The following is a 22,117-nucleotide window of genomic DNA, read 5'->3' on the forward strand; positions in this document are numbered from 1 at the left end:
ATGCACCGATCTGGTACCCGGATTGGATATCGGCTCCGATATTGACTAATTAGCTGGATCAGATATCGGATGATTGATGCCGATCCAGCATTCCGATCTCTTCATTTCTTTTTTTTAATTAATATCACACACAGTAATGCAGTTACGCCTATCTAGTCACTTCTATTCTATGTTTGCAACGGCTGTTATGCAGAGCATGCACAGCAGCTAGCGATGAGCAAACACAGAGCAACATGGAGCAAGTGATAGACTGAGCCAAGTCTGCTATTTGCTATTTTATAAGATTGGTATCGGGTATCGGCCGATACGCTTAGCGCAGGTGTTGGTATTGGATTGGATCAGAAAAACTGGATCGGTGCATCTCTAGTCTGAGCTTTACCAGGTCTGCCATTATTCAGACTGATCATCTAAGCCATGCATTTACACAATATAGAAATAAAATCAGCTTCCTATATATAAACTCCTTGTACAACAATAAAACATCTATCATACAGCATAGATCAAAAGACACAGCTCTCCCACAGAAAGAATGAGACTAGACATGGCTTTTCTTTTGCAAACTGCATTCTGTTACTGCTATCTTCAGCACTTTGTGTCTTCTGTCAGCTTGAAGCGCAGTAGAATTTGGCATCAATGATCTATGTATTAAAGTGAAATGCGAGGACTTCCATTTTAAAAACGCGATGTGAGTTGAGATGAAAAGTGCCAGTGTGATGGGAAGGTGATGAGCCGTGCTGTGACAGAAGATGAGACATGTTATGGGTGCAGTGTGTCAATCCGCTGACATGAAGACTGACAGCTAACTAATGATACTGAGCTACTGCTGCAGGCAGATTTCTCTACAAACTCTGCTTGCACAGATGTTTGTATGTTTCTTACCTTACAACCATCGCAGCACACTCCGTGGGCACACTGAGCCCCCTCCTTTAGGGTACAATTACTGGCATGGCAGCAGTTGTTGGTGCATTCCTGTAAATGATCACGCACATAAATACATAAATACAAACTAAACACCTTCTTTACAAGCAATAATAAGCAGCAGCATGTATCATAGCTGTTTTTAATAAAGAGAATACCTTTCTAGAACAGGTTTATGAGTGGCAAAAACTGTATTTTTGATTTGTTATGATTTATGAGCATAGTTTGTAACACGTTAGAGTCCTTAAGAAATACCAGCCAAGCAAAAGGAATCCAGGGTCACAAGAGCTATATAATCAGCTCAATTATTGCTGTTATATTATTAGAGAAACGTCCCAGTCTTTGATTTAGGAGACTTGCACCAATAACATTTCAGATGTGTCTATGGCATACTGAAGAATAATAAAATCATCTTTACAGGAAATAGTTATGGTGTTGTCCCTTTTCTTTATAACATCAGTAACTCACACTGGTCATTAACATGTGAATCAAATCCTGATTGATACTGACTCATTCTTCTCTTGTAAATGCTTGGAACTGATTTTGGGGACCTTTCCGGGATGAATTGGAAGGACGATTTACCAGAGAAAACAACTTTATAGCAGTCTTCTGGTTCTACTTGCTGCAGAATTTCAGTTTGTCCTTTGTGGACATCCAGCTGCAGCTGAACTTGGCCCGGCTCTACACAGGTGACGACAGGACAGCCCTCGCCTTTTCTTTTCTAGATGTCCCAAACAACTGGAAGTAGAGTTGATTTAATGTGTAATCCCGCCCACCTGCTGCAACAATTAAAGAAGCTTTGCGCTGGTGGCAGTGTGGCTTTGTAGTGCTCTCTTCAAAAAAAAAAAAAAGGTGTTTCAGGATGCTTACTAGGCACTATTTGATGAAACCTTCTCTCTGAGACTGAACCTCGCATCATGAAGTTCTTGAATCCAGAAAACTGTTCTTTCTGCTCCCACTTTCTAAGCAGTCGTTTCTTTTTATATGAGGCCATTTCAATGCAAAAGGACAAAGGCGGTAAACTTGGAGGTGACCAATACAAAAGCACAACGATTTAATGCACAATCTGTGCCTCTTTTAAAGCAATCAGTCTGCTAGTTAGATAAATCTTTCATGGCTTCACATGTGTTGATGCTCTGGTTATACTCATATGTTGTTTGCTGATCATATGTGCTGGGATGAAAATACAGTAAAACCAGCTTTTTGCTCTAAAACCTTTAACTAATGAAGCTCTTTAAAATTAATTATTGATCTGAATGGTCTGATCCCTCTGAACATCATTTAGAGGTGGCACCACTGAAACTGAAAACACAGAATGGGCAAAAGGAAATTAGCAAAACATTTTAACTGCCAGGCTTAGTTTTGTACACTAACATTTTTCTGTTTTTAGTGTACTGTCTATGCAACCTGTACAGTAGAGACAGGTTATTAATGTCTATCATAGCGGGTGGGTCCAACGAGTGTAAAATCTAGTTCCGGCCTATAAACTTTCACGGCTCATAGCTTTTGTTTTTCTAAAAGACTTGGAATCAGATGCAGGAGCATAAAGCCTCTGGTGGGAGAGGTGGTGGTGGGAGTTGGGCGTATTCATCACCTATAGAGTTCAGATATTTAAATAGCAACACAGACAGAGGAGAGAGTCGGTTCCAAAGCAGCACAGGCTTGACAACTGTGACTGACAAGGCCCCCTTTACACAGATGTTGGAGGGGAAAAGCACACAAACAGAACATCCAGAGAGCTGCCTTTGTAGCTGCTCTCGTGTCATATAGCATACACAAAAAACACCATCTCCAGTTGCCATGGCGCCCTAAGGAGAGCCACGGTTATGCTCAAAACAAAGCTCAGAGTTGATTCAAGCAAGAAGAAGAAAAGCCAATTATACCAGCAGGAAAGAATGAGGAAGGATTTTGGGCCAACACAAAAAAACTCAACTAAAACAACAATTTTATTTTCTATAATTCATTTGAAAATGACTAAACCAGAGTCGTCTGACTTGACAGGCCTAAGTTTTGGTACAAATGAAATAAAACGTAATGATTAAATATTTATGGCTACAGTAAATTTGATTTACAAAAAGGATTCTGACTGGTTTTCTGGAAAAAAAAATCTGAGACAGAAATCATCTCGTTTCAAGTGTGAACCCCGACCCACACAGTGCATGTCGAGGTTAGACCATTAAACCATGTTCTGTAGCGCGTCTCATTTGCAATGCTAAGAACAGGTGGCTTGTCAGCATCGCGATCCTGACTGTCAGCCCTGCTCTGAGTGGGAGCCATAACAAACACTCATCAGTGCTGCTGCTGCTGTCACCTACCAATTTGCTTCCTCCGTTTCAATCTTTGCACAAACCAAAGCAGGCTCACTTAACCTCTGGCTTTACCAAGCACAAACAATTCATTCTGATGTCAAGAAACTTTCAACAGTGTTGGACTGCTGGGATGTTGAATGTACGAACCATTAAACACAGAGGAATATAAGAAGGGTTTATTTTCTAAGTTGGAGAGCAGCGGGTGAGGCCTCTGAAGAAGAAGTTCTACCTATTGTCCCAGTGCTCTAGTTGAGCAGTGTGCATGGGAATCACCTTGTTAAAAACAATAAATCATCTGTCTGTCAAACTGTTAGATTGTTTATTAATCTGGCAAAAGAGATAGCTATAAATGTTTTTGTGAAGAATACTGGTTCAGAGTTTGGTTTTTTTTAATGCCTTAAAGGTTCATAAATCAAAGTTAAGCGGTTCAAAAACTAAATTAGGAAACTATCAGTCGAGACCACCTTTGCTTTTCTATACTTTGAACTAAACAATGTGCAAAGGTGAACAAACAGCAGAAGTCGATGTTACACCACAGACAATATCAGTAATAAACCTCTTTTAAGGTATGATGCTGAGATATGCTGCAATCTGCAAAGCAGATTGAAACTCTGTATCAACAGATTTGGTTTTTTATTTCATGTTTAAGAAGTGGTCCGGCATTTTGTATATTCCTTGATGTATAATGTCCTCATTGTAAAGATCTAAATATTCCCTATTTTTATGTGATCCTCTGCTCTGCTGTGAGGTATCCTGATGCTGAGGACTAACACCACCCACCGGCCAATACAGCAGCTGGTTACCATGGAGATTAACCAGAAACTGGTGGGCAAACATTTACTGTTGACCAAGTTGTTGATTTCTTCATCTTTTCTTCTGCTTTGGTGTCAGATAGATGTCAGATGCTGTTTGATCTCTTTCACCTGTAGCGAGATTCTACCTCATAGGATTAGGGTTCTCCAGACAGGAGAACGCGATGCCTTTTCACCATGTTCACACCGTGTTAGTGAGGAGGAAAAATTAACATAACTTCACATGGAAATTTACATGGAAAGTTTTAATGAATATTTTCTGATGTCCTGTCTTTGATTTGTTCTGATATTGTAAAGTCTGTATAAAGTTCCTGCTGATATGGGTAGGGTGAAACTCTACTATCCATTGCAGCTTTCATGTGAAGCAGATTTAGATTTAACCAAAATAAAATGCTGATTTTAGACCTTATGGATAATAGTAGGAATCAGTTGTTCCATCGGGAACAATAATTCAATTCAGTTTAATAAAATTTGAAATATTTAGCACCAATTAATGACACATGTCATCTCAAGGCACTTTCCAAAGTCAAATTCAATCAGATTATACAGATTGAATCAGATTATACAAATTGGGTCAGATTATACAGATTGGTCAAAAAAATCTCCTATCTATGGAAACCCAGTTGTTTGCATCAAGTCTTGACAAGCAACATTCACTCCTGGAGAAGCGAAGAGCCACAGGGAGAGTCGTCTGCATTGTCCATGGCTTTGCAGCAATCCCTCATACTGAGCAAGCATGAAGCGACATTTTTTATAATATTAATATATCAATGGAAGAGAACCAAGTAAGCAAATTGATCACAGTTTAACTCTTACTAAACGTATCATTGTATAATTTAAAATAAGGAATAGACTATTAAATTTTGGAGTAGGAGTGGGATTAAATAAATTGCCCTTCATCCGACTGCTTTACAAATACATAAATTACAATAGTACTGTTTTGATTTTGTTTGAGGAAATAATTTTGTTTATTTTCTGTTCTTTACATGTTTGAAATAAACTCCTCTAAACCTAAAGCTAAACCTTCATGAAACGGTGGGACCACTAGATTTGTTTGGTAAATCTACATGATACCCCCAAAGCGGAGAAAAACCCAGCTAAAATATGCAAAATCAGCAGGAATTGTTTGTTCGCCAAACATCAGTGTTAGCGTGGAAAAATCTTACCTGGCCAGCCAGACTGATAATGTGTAGCACTTTGCGTTCTGCACATTATCAATCTGAGTCTGTTCCCTGAACACACATGTTCAGGGAAAGGAGGGACATTCAGCAGGACTTTCCAAGCTGATTATTTTAGCCAATCAAATGAAAATGTAAGCAGTAGGCGCCATGACAAAAGCACAAGAAGTTGCACTGGTCCAGGCTCGTTTATTTGGATTGTGACACTCGTAAAAATCATAGATCTAATCATGATAGCAGCAGCTACGCATGCGTCCCGTCGTCCTGCATGTTTATTTTGGTTCAGCTGTGGGCTCAGCACTTCTTGCCTTCATCACAGCTGTATGTCCCGCCTTAAACCATAACAGTGCAACAGGATTGGCCAACCTGTGTGGGGTCGGGTCTTAAACTATTGCGGATTCTCGTGTGTTTGTGAACGCACAAATACCGTGAGAATTCGGTTTGCAGGCAAGATTAGGAAGAGCTGCAGATAAAGTAAAACACATGCAGGACTTTGATTAAAGTAGTTCTGAATGATCAATGATCTGTAATTTGGCAATCTTTGCTAAATTACAGATCTGTTTCACACAAGTATAAGATAAAACTACTGTTTCCAATGTTATTTTTAAACACTCAGCTGAAACTACATTAAAATGCCAACAATAAGAATTCAGAATAAAAACCTACAGAGGTGAAAAATCTGTAGAGAGGAAAGAGAAGATCATATCAACATGGTAGCTCTGTCTGGTACAGAAGCAGCTCCAGAACAGATGCTAAGTAACACCTTCAGGTGAGACTACTCCATCAGTGGCTTTGTGTTGTTTGCCATTCAGTTTAGAACAGTGTCAAATCAGAAGTCATTGCATGAATCCCACACGGAACTTAAACAGTGGAAGAAACTATATGTTCAAAGATAAAAACAGTTCCTATGACATTTGTGTGACTAAAACAATCCCAGCTAACATAAACAACATACTCACATCAGGTTCTCCACAATCACACTCTTCTCCATCCTCCACAAAGCCATTGCCACACTTCTTGCCTCCCACCAGGTCCTTCATGTTGGGCATGTTGTAGAGGCACATTCCCCCTCCCTTCTGGAAGTAGTTGTCCAGGTCCCGTTTGCTGCAGCCGCTGAAGACTCGTGGGAATGGATGCCTGGTATTTGGTACCAATAATTAATTTAATGAAGTAATGAAGTAATGAAGCAACCCAAAAAAACTATTTTTATGTATTTTCATGTTTGGATGAAAGCCATATGTAGTAAAACGGATAAAACAAGGAAACAACGGGAGGACAATAATTGTCACTTGAAATAACATCAAACAGATGTTTGTTGTCTTGCTTTGCTGAGATGCAACAATTGTTTCTAATATGGAATAGTCATTACATACAGTGTCTTACTGTCTATTTTATAATAGAACACACACACACACACACACACACACCCTGTAAACTGCTCATTAATGAATAGGACTTTTTAACACCGTTATTGCCATTTTAAAAGGAATCAATTTTAGCAAAAGCTATGGCCAAGTTTGTGTTGCGCTGCCTAACACTCACCCAGTGGCAGCAGCCATGACGCAGCCTCCCTGCTCTGCACTGGCCTCCACACAGCAGCCGTCGTGGTCGTGGCTCATGCCCACATTGTGGCCGATCTCGTGTGCCATGGTGGCAGCTGCACCGATCGGCACCTCCGAGTGGTCCTGTGGAAGTCAGTCAGAGCTAAGTATCATTCAGGGGCTGCTGCAGGTTCACTGGGTCACTGCAAACTGCCTTCTCCCAGCTACAAACTAAAGGTGTGCTCATTATGTTGGGCATCATCTTTCTTTAAATCTTTGATCGAGCATCAAAACAACTAACTAAGCGTGAAGCATACTAAATAAAATTCCAGCAATTTATTTTTTTTAAATTTAAAATTTTATCTTCTTTTGAGTCTGAAAGAATGTGGAATATGTAAATTCATATCTTCACATGACCCTAGGAGAGGCATCCTTGAAACCGGTAGCATTCAACTAAATGAGTCCAGGCAGCCAACTCAAGCTGTGCTGCTTCTTCACATGTGATTTTTCTCAAACCTACTATATTGCTTAAGATTTATTCTTATACCAATCAGTTACATTTGTACTGAACTTTGCATTTTTTCAACCTGAAAGTGCTACAATACAAAGCATGTAGAAAACGATCTGTCTGACGGAATTACTGTACAATTTAGATATAATTGTATTCAATGTTTTTTATATGATTTCTATGACTGATAAATGAACTGTGAAACCTATTAACACACCAATCAATCAGTGAGTGACCGGTGATAAGAAGGTCAAAATACAGAAAAGATGGGAATATTTCCTGTTCATTGAAAGTCTCAAGACTAAAATCTCCTGCTTTTTCAGCCACATAATGCAATTTTTTTTGCCTTCTCTTGTTCAAATTTTTTCTAAATATAAAGGTTGGGGACAAATGTTTTGATCCATAAAAGATGATAATCGGTTGGACTAAACAACCTATTTTGTTGTGGAAATTCTCATATTGATTTTATGACAGAATTTACAGCTTGGTCACAACAATTTCTGGAATAAGTGGTTAAAAGCTGTTGGTTTACTTGAACTCATTGGAGAGCTGTCTGGAAACATACTGACTGTATCGATGACTAAATCCTGATGGTATGAACTTGCTTCTTTGTTTCAACATCTTTAGTCTCATTTCATACAGCTTTACCATGAACAACTTGTTTCCACCAGGTTTCTATTATTGTTCACCTGCTACCAGTTTAGTGTTATTCATTAACTGCCTCTGGCCTGTTTCCACTGGTCATCAATAAAAAGAAAAACAGAAATGCTTGTGCAAAGTGCTGTTGCCTTCGATTTAAGCCTGTTTGCAGTAACAACAGAAATCTTTGATAATCCACAAGGGCTGGTGATTTTACCCCTTCACTATTAGGTCCCTCTGTAGTTTGGGGCCAGGACGATGTGTATTAACCATGCATCCATCCAAAAAAGCTTATTTATTGCAGAAATTAAATAAAAAAATGGAATATGATATAGATGCACCACTGCGCAGACTGTGCCCTACAAACACCATTACCAGTCCCTAAGCCAGGCTGTGTGTCCCACCATCCCTAGCAGCCAATAAATGAGGTGACTAAAAAAAGCTGAGTAAATATGTTTACAACTACAAATTATCTTTATTTTCTAAATTATTTTTTCATCACACTTCCTACGGTGTGGTTTAAAATTTATGTTCCATCACAGGTCACAGTAAAAACATAATCAGTTATTTATAACAATATACCATAAATGGGTTATATTTATGGTATATGGTATATTTTCATCCTGCCCGGGCTGTACAGGGATCTTTCAGCATGTATGCGTGATTAATTAGCGACAGCCACTCTTAGTTGAACAGAACAAGAATATGTGCTTCCATGTCCGTCCCGAATAACATGAGAAAAAGTTACTGGATTGGTCCGAGGACTAAAAGAGCCGCTAGAGGGGTCTTAAAAGTTGCTAAATATAGCACCAAATTGGCCGAGCTACCAACGGTGCTGACAAGAAGGGTAAGTCACAAGATTGCTGAGAAACCAGCTGCCGATTCACGGAGCTAACCATGTTAATGGAATGTTTAATGTAAAGAAAAAGTGTGGAAGAACAAAGCACACCTGCAGCCGGCTTTATCACAGCCTTGACATGACTGAAAAGCATAAGTGGTGTTCGAGCTTCAAGGTTCACCGCACACAGAGGTATGCAGGACTGGGCTGTAGCTGTCACATTTCTGCTGTTAATCTGGCCGGACCTGACGCCCGTAGTGTTTATGGGCTGTCAAGAAGGCAGCTATGAGTAAAAGCATATACTTTACAGTAAATGGACATAGGCTACCTACAGTAGATCAACATTTCTGCAATAATAATGCTTTTATACTATAGATGTATATCTAATGCATAGCTGTAGATTATATATTTGACCAGTTGGATGGACTCTAACTGTCCCCACTTGATATATCTTTAATGGCTGAGATTTTAGTGCTCACCAAGAGTGTTGGGGACATTGTGTAATGGTAAAGAAAGTGCCAGGAGAATGTATCTTAGCCAAAATTACTATCATTGGGACTTTCAGCAAGAGAATTATAATGACATTGTTCCCCGATACCAGGTTAGCTTCATTTATTTGAAAAACAGAGTTTGGGATTTTCATAAACTGAATTGTGTACTTGAAATATATTGCTTAATTGTTTTGTAATTGTATACACGAGTTTCCCTTTTTGAACTGATTAACAGAAAAAATGTAGCTTTTCAATGATATGCTAATTTATTGTGTTCCACGTTACTCTTTTGAATTTTACGACTGGAGTAGGAAGTTTACTGTAAAATTGCATTTAAATCCCTATAGATAATTTACTTGCTGAATAGCAGATATGATCTGAAACTTATTTCCAGTTTTTTTAAACCTCCCATGCCCCATGCCCACTGACATGCACAGAAACTGTTCATTCCAAGTTATGAGATGAAAATGAAGGACTGGGTTTTGTAATTTTACTTCTGGAGAACAAGTATGTTTTTATGATCCAAGGTGATCCCCAGCGTTTAATTGCTAGTGAGTAATTTTTTTACTTGAATAGATTTTAGAACTGGTAAATGTTTCTGAGATAAATAGTACTTTGCAAGAATTCCTTAGAAACACGGTTCTCTCGATGGACTTAACTCTACTCAAGACGTTATCGGTGTTAGCTCCATCTGGTGATGAAAGATCAAAGCTGAATGAGTAAGAAAAAGCTTGAATTACACCATCCAAACATTTAGGAGGACACGGCTGTGTACACACACTGCAGTGTTCCTGTTCACAACTCCTCTTAAAGCAGAAACATGCCATTCACTGTCAACCCAGCTTCTAAATGATGCATTACGTGTAAAATGGGTATAAAATGGGTATGAATGAACAGTGTGGAAGTGCTGATGTTAAACAGGGAAATCCATCATATTCTATGTATTGCTTAAACTGCTGAGGTAAAGCATAACTGTGAAGTGTCTGCAAGGCTGTGCTTGATAGCCACAGCACATTTGGATTCCACAGCCTGCCTCAGCCCACAGGACAGCTAACAGCTTATTAGAAGCTAATCATGCTTGGAGAAGCTATCGATCTCTCTGACCACTTATAGACACTTAGGGATGAACAAGCTGAGTGCTGCTACAGAGTGGACACTGAAACGCTGCAAAAGAGAAAGCTTGACTGGGAACTAGCAGAAGAGAAAGAAGATGGACAAAGAAATGCTGATGTTGGTTGGCTACATTTAGCCCTTTCATTTAACAATCTTTTCTTTAAATTTAGCTCATTACTCAGCTACAGTGAATGGCATTGTACTCATGTTGACAAAACACCTAATGAGTAACTTTGACCATTTTATTAAAATTATTAACAAAGAAATGTGAATCTTAAATTGTGGAGTCAGCATCATTTTAAAAGAATTTTTCATGAACTCTGCTTTGATATGAACAATAGTACTATGGTACATTGCTTTTCAAAGGTATTCATTCCACTAGTGACGGGTTACAACCACAACCTGTAATAAGTGCAGAATGCAGAGCACAATTGTGAGATGGCAGGAAAATCATACATTGTTTTCAAACTTTTGCACAGATAAAATCTGAAAAGTGTGTCCTGCATTTGCATTCAGACCCGTTTACTCCGGAACCCCTAAAAGATCTAGTGCAATGCCACAGCAGTTAGAATTCATACAATTAGTAAACAGGCCTCAGAAATTAGAACACATTAGAGAAATCGGCACCATAAAGACCAAGGAACCCAGCAGACAGGTCAGAGCAGCAAACAGGTCGTAATTGTCTGAAAAGTGTGATAGGTATTTATATTTATCCACCTTCACTCTGATACTGCTAAATAAAATTAATTGCAGCTAATTGCCTCCAGAGTCCACATATGTGGAATCTGCAGCTAAACATTAGAGAATAAACGGCATCATATGCATATGTTGTTAAGTTTATCTGTTACTGTATTTCCTATGTTTAACTGGAATATATTTATTTTGTCTGAATATGTCATATTCAGTAACTGTGCATTCTGGTTTTATTTTATTTTTATTTTGACCTTTCTGATAAGTTCATTCTCTGTTGCTTTAGAACTAACTTTAGATTTGCTTGTTTTTCATTACAGATTCATTGTGTAGCTCTGTTTGTGTGTTTTATGCCACTGTCACAGCCAGATTTCCCCATTTTGGCACAATAAAGGAATTTTCTTTCTTTCTTTCTTGAAGATCAAAGAACTCAGACAGTTCAGGGAGTTTTGCATTTTATCTTTGATTACTAGTTAGTAGATGTGTGTTTTTAGTTAGTTGAGGAGTTTGTGACTCAAATAGTTTTGTTAGAATCAGAGCGATTTCATTTTAAAACTCTTATTGATAAAGAGAGATTTGGCTGTGTCTATTTTCATATAAGAGAGATTTACTGTTCTCTTAAATTTTCATTTAAGATTCATTGTTGGAAGATTGGTGCTTTAATTATCCCTTTCCGATTTAATAGTTGATGAAACATTATATTGTGATTAGGTTGGTAATTATTAATGTCCAATTGCAAACTGGTAATTTTGGTAAATGATAATTATTATTTCCAATAAATAATTAATTATTAATTCCAATAGATAATAAATTCTTAAGTCAAATAAATAATAAATTATTAAGTGCCAGTAGCCAAGTCCCAATAAACCCCTAGTGTACTTACATATATATATTTGTTGTGAATAACTGATTGAAACTTAGAATTAAAAACATATTTGAGCAAAAATGTAAACTTTATCTAGTATGGAATGCCAACGTGCTCAAAATGACATAAAAATTCTGAAATAATTATTTACCTGAATAAATAACAGCTAAATATAGTGATAATGAAATTGTGAAATACCTGAATACATATAAAACAATCATCTCATTATTATAAAATATTTTTCATTCTTCTTTAAAAATATGCATGATAATACTGTATAAAAAAATTATTTCACGGAAATGTTTCCACATTCAAATTTTTTATTATTGAAGCATTGATATTTAATTCCAGCAGTTTTTATTTCAAAATGTGTTTTTTAAAAAGTCATTTTTTATTTCTTAATGGTGTTTTTCCCATTGGCCTATTTATTTCATAATTACACTTTCCAGCAGAATCTCTTTGCCTGCCTGTTTTTCCTGGCTGCTCCATAAATAGCGTAAACTAAGTGATTCCTGGGCTGCATCCGTTGAAGACCGTATTTGTAGGCTGATTATATCACAGCAGGTGACGAAGGCTGTAAATGGAAGAGATTTTTTAACCAGAAACAGCAATGGTGGCGAGGAGTGAAAAGCTGTGAATAAAGTTGGTTATATTATGCTTTCTGTGACATAAAATTAACACCAGCAAGGGGTGCTGGTGCCTATCTCCAGCTGTCACTGGGTGAGAGGCGGGGTACAACCTGGACAGGTCATGAGTCTATCGCAGGGCATCTCTTATTTATTCAAGTAGATCATTATTTCATAATGTTTTATGTATTTATTTACTTTTGAGCTCTTTGGAGTTCCATAAACTGGGACTCACTTTAAAATTTTAGAGTGATGTGTGTTTTTTACCATGATTCATTCATCCACATTCATTAAAGTATTTCATTTTGGCGATAGAAGCTGTTTCCCAAGTCGACAGTAGAAGGGAGCACATGAGCACCAGATAAATGGACAAATCTTGCTCCAACCTGGCTGACTAAGATGGGAAGCTATTAGATTAAACAAAAAGAGAATAAAAACAAGCGTAATGATGAACTGAATCAGGAAATCAAAAAGGACAAATAAAATAATAAACATACATTGTCCATCACTAATGAAAAACTAAAATGTTGCATATAATGAACAAACTTGTAAAACGTGTCTTATTATTTCAACTTTAATTTTTCCTTGTGTACAAAACCTATTTAGTTTTTACTTCTTGCATTGTTTGTGACATGATGCTGTCCTTCCTGGTTCTTGTGTATAAGTGGCTCCCCATTGTTAATCTGCTGATGTCCTGAAAGCCGCGTCTTCCACTCTGCTCATCAGGAAAATTATTTCCAAGATAATAAAGTCTGAATTTTCCACCAAATCATTTCTGTTTTGTAGCACATAATTTGATCACCATGGACATCAAACACATTAAATCTGCTTTAACCTTTCACTGTTGCAACTGGAATATTTATCTTTCCTGTAACCAATGAATTGGATATTTTCTGTGGAAAATATCCAATTCATGTGGAAAATATAACATTAAGAAAAACTCTGCAAGACCCAAACCGTGTACTCAACAGAGAAATAAAAACGTAACAAGAGGGACAAGGAAATGTATTTGCACATACCACAGTGATGCCTCCTGAGTTCTCCAGGCTGCACATCCCCTCCAGTGGTGCCATTCCGATTGTTGTCCCCTTGAAAATCACACCGCTATCACACACAAACAAAGAGAAAAATAACTTGCCTTTAATCTTCTCATTTTCAGAAGAGGAACAGTCCTGATTTTTACTCCATGTGATGACACCAGGAGGTGGATTTAATTTCACTAATTAGCTCCTCTTGAGGTGGCTGTTTTAGAGAGAAATGACAGATCAGCACTGTTACTGGAAAACAAAACGTCTGAGCCAACATGATGAACACTATTGCTGAACTTTCCGTGAAGAAACACATAGCTTCATTTGTTTATTTTGGAAGAATTTTATATGGCTTTCAGAATACGGATGTCAAAGTTCACAAATTACCAGCATCATAAAAGACACCTACAGTGTTCCTAAAACTGTGTAGGTTACTTTATTTATCACAGACAGTTTGGAGCTATGCTAGGTCCTGTTATGGTTATTTTTGACAACGAACCCTTTTCTGCTTTGCAAACCATAATCCCAGAACCTTTGGTCTCCAAAGCATACATCAGAACAGCTCTCGCTGTCATCTTGTAAAGCTTCCTTTTTCACTTTTACTGCTGTTCTTCTGTCACTACTCCACCATCACTCGTCTCCATCCACTCCACCCAGCCTTCAGGACCTTGTGTACTACCCTGTACCTTGGATGGTCAACTCCTCCACCTTCAGTACCTAAACTCCAGGCAGCTTCACCAGGCAGTTTGTAGGTCTCTCTCTCTCAATTCAAAGGGGTTCAGTTTGATATTTGGTCTTTACATTGCACACCATCATTTCATAAATAAAGGAATCTGCAGGAATTCAACAGTATTAAGCCGAAGGAAGCAAGCATTTTAGGTGAATAGATGTGATCCCCTATCCTTTGTGCAGCCATGCACCAGCATCAGTAATTCATCAGTGGCTTATGGCACACCAAGGGGAAACGATGGCTTCAGGAAACATTGGTTAATAATGAAAATATAGCCTTAAACATTATTTTGCAAAAACAAAACTAACATACCTCATATAGGTTTGGAGACACAATGTTTGTCCTCAATGGAAACTATGTGGAGAATTCCATACCCAAAAAACTTTTTCTTATTAAATTGCATAATATTTCAACAACTATGACTTTGTGTGCAAGGAAAAGAAAATCACCTACCTACAAAGATTAGAAAATTAAAATAAAGTTCTTTGTTTTGCATTTTCTGTTTATTTTTATTTTTAAAATATAGTCCTTGATAAATGTGCAAAACCATGAAACTGTTAAAAGATGATCATAAATCCACTTAAACCAGCCACAATGTCCTTTTAATTTTGACACATCAACAGTGATTCATTCGTTAAGGTTACCAGTTTACAATAAATGTCCAAGGTTTCACCCTCCAGGTGGGCTTTTCTTTTATGTTTGTAGAGGCAGAGAAATTATGGCTTTAATGGAACATTTCTGAAAATGCCTTAGGTGTGAATGGGTTGGGGGCTCTGGAAATCATAATGCAAAGCCTTGAATTGAATGTTTTCTAAGTCAGTGCTGTAGAGGCTGCCTGAATCCGTGCATGGAATCCAGTAAAGCAGTGTCTCTTTCTCAGTGTGTCTCTGCAAACTAAGCAGTAGTAGGAGGTCTCTGGCTAAGGCACCTGTCACATAGTCTGTCCTTTTTTTAACTTCAGATTACAGATTTTGCTCCCAGTATTTTTTTCTTAAATGTGTTCACTCAGCCTGTAAAAACCCCAGCCTGTCAGTGTGGAGTGAAAGCAGCAGCACCCAGGAAGCAATCCCTCTTTCTCATCTCTGCTTCTGTCTCTAAGATGATGTCTTTCTGTGCCAATCCCTCTCCCCTATATGTCATGTTCCACAGCTGTTGGTGTTTTGGTTCTCTCTTGTGTTTGATTCAGATCCTATTAGTGCCTCTCAATTTTAGCTCATTCCTTTCGATTGAGTTTCTAAGTTATTTCTTGTGTCCTGTTGTGTGCATGTTGTTATTAGTCCTCAGCTGTGATTACTTAGATCCTCTGTGTTTCTCCAGCACCCATTTTCCTACCACTCCTCAGTACCCCGTTTACACTGTCCTCCAGCTACTCTGCATCTGTCGACTATACCAACCTGGTTTCCACGTTCCTCATCACATCTCCACAGTATTCAAACGTTAACTCATCCCCCAAATCAATAATGCCAACATTGCCAATAAACGGTTAACATGGTTGTCTTATTGTACTGTTTACATTTTCTGGTCATTATTTAGGCAAATTAGTGCATGTTTGTTGAAATTCTGCTTTTGTATCTAAAATCGTCAGTGTGGGTTAAATGGTGGTATTGCATTGAATTTTGAATCCATATTGCTATTGGTTCAAAAGTTGTTGTGACATAATTTGAAGAAAGTGATGTCAGTAGCTCTTGCGCTGTGGGGCATAAAGGTGGCCCCATTTAAAAAAAAACAAAAACTCACACAGCTTCACCTTGTGCCTCCATAGTGAAAACTGTTGAACATTTCAGACCCCCCTAGCGACTTTTTTCTTCAAAAAAGCACCTAACGACAAATCTTGTGACATTTTACATGTTATTGCCGAATTTATGTAAAAGCATCAATTGTTCTGCAGTTGACTGTCTTGAGACAGCAGCGATGCTCCTGTGAGCCCTTCCTACTTCCCTTAGCGCTGTCTCACAGGCATACAGCTGCTGCCTGGTCCTGAACTTGCTTGCAGTCCGACCAAAGAACGCAGAGAGGCCATCAATCACAATCTGTTTCTGCATTGCAAATTAATGCACGTGCAAAGCTGTTAGTGATCCTGTCCTGGATTATAAAGCGGGGAATCAATATGATAATATAATTGGACCGATCCTGTCGTCCCATGCCTCGACAGCACGGGCTTCGGGCATTGCTGAGTTAGCGGCTCAAACTGATAAGGCTCTGGTCCGCTGGGCTAATAAGTGAGTGAAGCCGTGCGGTGTGCGGCAAATACAAGCCAGTCGAACTGGGCCTTAAGACTCCTTCAACCTCCGGTGATGACAGGGATGATAAATCCTCCACCTCAGAAGACCAAAGTGTAGAGTAACTACCAGCGTAACTCTGCTCACTAGCTGCTGCTTTCCCCCCATCCTGAACACAGCCCCGCTCTCAGTCTCTGGTGGACTGTAATGTTGCTGTCTCCCCATTTCCTGTGTGTTCTCCTTGTATATTATAACTCTTCCTTTATTAAATCCTTCAACCTATCCTAGGTTGGACAGGTTGGACTTCTGATGTTGCCATGAAGATGCTTTGTGGTGATATCCCCTCAGTTTGATTTTGAAGCGACAGTCCACACCTTTGCTGATGGTTTCACACTATTCCAGAGCTCAAAAGGTGATTAGAGGCTAGTAAAAGTCTTTGTAAATAATACAGCATGAGAAATGTGACCAAAAACCAGCGAGTGAAATGTTTTTTTTTAATGAAATACATTAGATTTTATCCCCAGAACAGAAGCCTGTAGAAAGTGATTCATCTCAGAGCAACAGACAGAAGTTTTTAAACCACACTGTGGCATCCCTTCTTCTATGAACAGCTGTGTCACATGCAGGCAGGGAAAACTTCCCTGTGTGCTTTTTTGTTTTTGTGTGCTTACAAGAACTCTGAACCCCAATCATGGAATGAAAAAAAAGACTTAAAAATACTTAAAGGGCAACTCACCCAAAAATCAACTGTTAACATGGTTGTCTTATACTGTCCACATATCCTGGTCATTATTTTGTAAAATTAGTGTGTATTTGTTGAAATCCTGTTTTTCTGTCCACAATCGTCTGTATGGCACCCTCCTTGGATTAAATGGATGGTCTTGCATTGAATTTCTAATTAACATTGCTTTCGGTTGATGTGATGTAATTCTGATCGGTAGCTCTGCCACTGTGGGTTACAAAAGCAGCCTTGTCTTAAAAAAAACACACAGCTCCATTTTGTGCCTCCATAGCGAGCACTGTTGCACTTTTTAAACCCTCTAGCAACTTTCTTTCTTCAATAAAAGCAATTGGAAATCAAATCTACCCACTTTTTATGTGTTATTGGCAAATTAAGTGAAAGCAACCAATTGTTCTGCCGTTAGTGTCTTGAGGCAGTCAGGAAGGGGCTGGTGTGAGACCACTGTGAAGTTAGTATTAGGTTGGATATTGGACATTCGCACTCTGTGGCTTCAACAGTCTGCCAGCAGACAGAGGCAGTCCCAGATCAGCCTTCCTGTATCAGCTCGAACAGGAGGCAGACGCCACTGAAGCCGCTGAAGAAGAAATATCCAGTGTTCAACCCGAAATAACTTTACCACCGTTGCAGTGAACTTCCCTCTCTGCCTTCCTACGTGTTGAAACCTGCCTGTTGCAGTCAGAGCAAAGAGAAGATCAACCATGAATTGTGTCCACATTGCAAATTAATCATGATGCGCAAAGCTGCCGGCGATCATGCCCGGATTACAAAGCGGGAAATAAATATGATAATATATAACTGGACTGATCCTGACTAGACTGCCTCAGCAGCGCTGGTTTCGGGCTTCACTTAGTCAGCACCTTGAGCCAGCAGCTCAAACTGAAAATGCTCAGCCCCACTGGGTTCCACAAAGCCTCGCTCAACCTCCAGGGAGGGGGAGGGGGGGGGGGGGGTGGATCCTCCACCCATAAAGCTCTGCTCACTCTCCATGATTCAATATAACAAATCAATCTAACGACTGCTTTCCCTCCTTGCTGAACACAGCCCCCTCCCCTCCCGTTCCCGTGTATCCCCACCCACTTTAATGGAGTTTTTCCAAATTTGTCTGCGTGCGGAAATATGCTTTGCTGGGGTTGAGTTACACTTTAAGGTTGTTGGTGTCTTAGTAACTTTCACAGATAATCTTTAGATAATGTATCGAGCATTGAATACTGACTTGATGAACAAACTATTACTATTAACTTTTCTGTAGGATTTTTAACCATACCCAGGTCTGCCAGAACCATAGAAAATGAAAATGTTCTAGTTCTATCCCAATTTTAAATCACTGTAGCCAAGTTCAGCTTTTTATTCCAATTGGTAAAAAAAATTATATCTAGGGAAACTCAGCAGACAGCAATTTGCAGCAATCCTTCGGAGTTTTCCTGTAGCAAAATTGGAAAGTCAATTCCATTGGGCCAGTAACCTTTCGGCAATCCCTCATACTGAGCATACATGCAGATACTGTGAAAGGAAAACTCCACTTTAAACAGGAAGAAACCTCTAGTTGGGCATAGCTCAGGTTGAGGGGTCCTCTGGTACAACCAGCTGGGGCACACACCAGACACACAAAAACACAGAAGCATTCATCCAAGAGTACTTTCCAAAAGTAAAGAAAAGTAGAGAGTTAATATGAGCAGAAGGAAATGAGCTCTTACACAGCAATAATACCTACGCCATGAAAAATAGAGTACATAAGCATTAGTGACAACAATGGCTTCTTCAACTGCTGTGTCTAGGAGGGAGACAGGGTTAAACACAGAACGACAGAAACAAGTGTGCCATCTACAGAAAAAGCACAAGAAGGTATTGACAGCACCAGCTCAGCTGATGGTACAGTTTTAGGGAGGTGTCACAGCAAAACAGAACCCTGAGACCTGTGTAGCTTTCTCTAAAAAGAAAAGAAAAAACAAAGAAAGAACATGAAGTTAATGACAGCAATAAGTGCAAGTAATGCATAATTGGAGATAAGGAAAAAGTAGCAGAGTAGGAACAAGTGGTCATTATGTCCTCCAGCCTTCACAGCAGTAGCATCCACTAGATCTGTCTGCTTAGATCTTGATGGAAAAGGTAAAAACTGGACAGTATCCTCACATTATTCCAGTACTAGTCTTACATACTAACCCTACACTGGGGTGAAGGAGAGGAGGCTCTGACTAATACTTCGGATCCAGGAGGACAAATGTGACTCATGTCCTGGCCATGGAACAGTGGACCAGATCTTTACTCGAAATTACTGAGGGGGTCAAGTAAGTATGGTACTGCAGTCTACATGCGTATTTTAAGGTACCTTAGTGGATCCCTAAGGTATTTTGCTGGGGGTGCTATGGCAGTAAGGGGCTTCTGAAAGGCTTTTGAGGGCTATCGGTACTTATTTGGCTAAAGTAAGAGGTGTTCAAGCATTCTTGGCACAAAATGGAGCTTCAATGGTTTCAAAGGCAATTTTTTCACCTGGATTGCATTTGTGAATGCACCTCAACATCAGGTGGGAGGAAGGACCTGCGGAAGTGTTCCTTTGACCATCTAGGATGCATCAGTTTGTGACTGAAAGAACTCTCCAGCTCTCTAACAGCTCCATGCATTGAGTGGGAGACATTGTCCATCATTATTTTTCATCCAGTCCTTTTGTCTCCCACCACCTGCAGTGGGTCTGCTTACCCAGTAGATGACACATCAACACTCTCCACTTTTACTATGTTTCTGTCCTTGAAAGCTTAGAAGAAGTCAATAAAATGATGGACAAACTTTGTCTTGTATCTAACTGCACTTGGCAAAAACACATCATATTACTGTGACCAAGACATACTCCTGATCCAAAATTTATGACCAGTTGGAAAAATTGCAAGAATTCACATTTTGCACAGTTGAAGGTTCTAAGTAGAGCTTTCAAATATAACAAGATAAAATGGGAGTGAGACAAAAAAAAATACCTGAGAACCCCAAAGTGCTTTACACTACATTCAGTCATTCATCTGTTCATTCACATGCTGACGGTAGTGAGCTACAATAAAGTCGCAGCTGCCCTGGGGCTGACTGACAGAAGCAAGACTGCCAACAGCGCGTCCTCTGACCATCGACAGCAGGAAAGGTGGGTAAAGGACACAAGGACACTACAACTGCAACGGAGTGGGGGTTCAAACCGGCAACCCGCCAATTACAGGATGAACTCCTGAGCTCTTATGCCACTGTCATATAACACTGACCAAATCAGGGAACAGCTTCTCGCTACTGAAAAGCAACCCAGGAAGACACATTCTGCAGTCGTAGAAAGAAATCTTACCCTGTAGGGTCAACACTGCTGAAAATGCTCAAATCAGGTAGTTAACTATGCATTATTAAAACCTAGAAAATTTTTTTGACCCTATTTTTAAAAGACCGGGCTCTAAAGACCATAATAATTGGACTTTGAAAAAATAAATTAATCAGGGAGTCTCATGAGTCAAGGTTTAATTTCCTTCTAGAGTAAAATATGTAGCCCTGTGGGGGAGGTAAGGTTACCTGGGATTGCCTAATATGAGCAGTTTGGTAAATTCAATAAGATTATGTACAAAAGCATAAACTCAGGTTACTACCAGAATATCCAGAATAATCAGGTTTCCCATCAGTGGACTTTCTTTGTTCTTTTTACATGACTTGGGAATAATTCCAAGATTACAGTATTTGTATTCAAAGGGCTCATAATATAAAAGGGTGGTCAAAATTGGATCTTAAAAGGGAATTGGCCTAATACGATTGAGTTTCCAGTTAAAGCCTTTGTATTTTCTCCATTTCCAGATCAACTGACAGTGTCAGTCATTCAATAATTTTTATTTCAGTTTAAATTAATGGACCTATATTTGCAAGCGTAAGATTAGGTTTTGTCTGTACAACTTCTTGTAGCCATCATCTTCCCTAAATCAACCTCAATAACAGTGCTTTTGTTTGTGTGTTTTTAAAACAGGTTCTAAAAAGGTTCCTTTGTTTTTTGCCTGCTTGTAGCTGGGGAGAAACTGTGCACTTCTTACGTGAGAAGCTGGGCGTTGTCGTGCTTTTTGCGAGATTTCAGCTTCTGTCTCCACTGGAGGAAAGACCAGAGGGTGGCGTTTGGTTCTTCAGAGATGATACACTGATCTCTTTCAGTCCAAACCTCCAGGCCGATGAGAGGTACACGGATGTTTAGAGCCCTATAGAACTAAAAAGAGACACAAAAACATCAGTTAATAGCTATTAGCATGCACACTCACACACAGAGACACACACCCAGGCACACACACACAAGGGCTGGTTCACAGTCTTCCTATAAGCTCCTGTAAGAGAGTCTGGTCACGCAGGACTTTCTCCTTGATCTCTTCTAAAATGATGCTGAGGGACACAATTGATTAAATCCAAAAGAGACTTCAAACAAGAGTACATATTTGTCTTAACCTCTCAATTACTCATTTTGCACCTGGACTATAAAACATAAAATATAAAGTACAGTAGCATGCATGACATTAGGAATTAGAAGGACATGGGATATGATCAATTTAGCCTAACAAATTCCCAGTGGAGATGGCAAAGATCTGCACATTATCCTATCAAGCTTACCTTATCCACGTAATTGGCAATTTCCATTATCCTTGCCTTGGTCTTTTCATAGTTTCTATCCTGTCGTTTTGAACTGGCAATAGAGTAAGAAGAGATGATAGTGTTAATGCAATAATCAGAGGGATAACAGTCTCTTCTGTACTCAAAACTAATGACCTGTAAAATACCCACCCATACCCACTAGTTCTGGACTACCACCTTTGACCCAATCTATCAAGATAACATTTAACTGTGTGAACTCATACTATAACAGTTGACCACAGGTTTT

At 39.1% G+C, this 22,117-nt stretch overlaps 2 protein-coding genes across 2 annotated transcripts in view; both read right to left on the bottom strand.

Annotated features, from left to right (window-relative positions):
* The window catches only part of LOC118565912, a 377,406-nt gene that overhangs the window by 72,379 nt on the left and 282,910 nt on the right, over positions 1-22,117 (bottom strand). The window lies entirely within an intron of this gene.
* adam19a (ADAM metallopeptidase domain 19a) overlaps positions 1-22,117 on the bottom strand; it is a gene marked incomplete in the record, with an annotated part of 318,150 nt that overhangs the window by 36,930 nt on the left and 259,103 nt on the right. The window contains 5 exon segments of the mRNA XM_036146125.1: positions 880-969; positions 6,177-6,354; positions 6,760-6,902; positions 13,548-13,632; positions 21,288-21,446. Coding sequence (XP_036002018.1) covers positions 880-969; positions 6,177-6,354; positions 6,760-6,902; positions 13,548-13,632; positions 21,288-21,446 — 655 coding nt within the window.

This window comes from Fundulus heteroclitus, chromosome 14, assembly GCF_011125445.2.
Source record: "Fundulus heteroclitus isolate FHET01 chromosome 14, MU-UCD_Fhet_4.1, whole genome shotgun sequence".
Lineage (NCBI taxonomy): Eukaryota > Metazoa > Chordata > Actinopteri > Cyprinodontiformes > Fundulidae > Fundulus > Fundulus heteroclitus.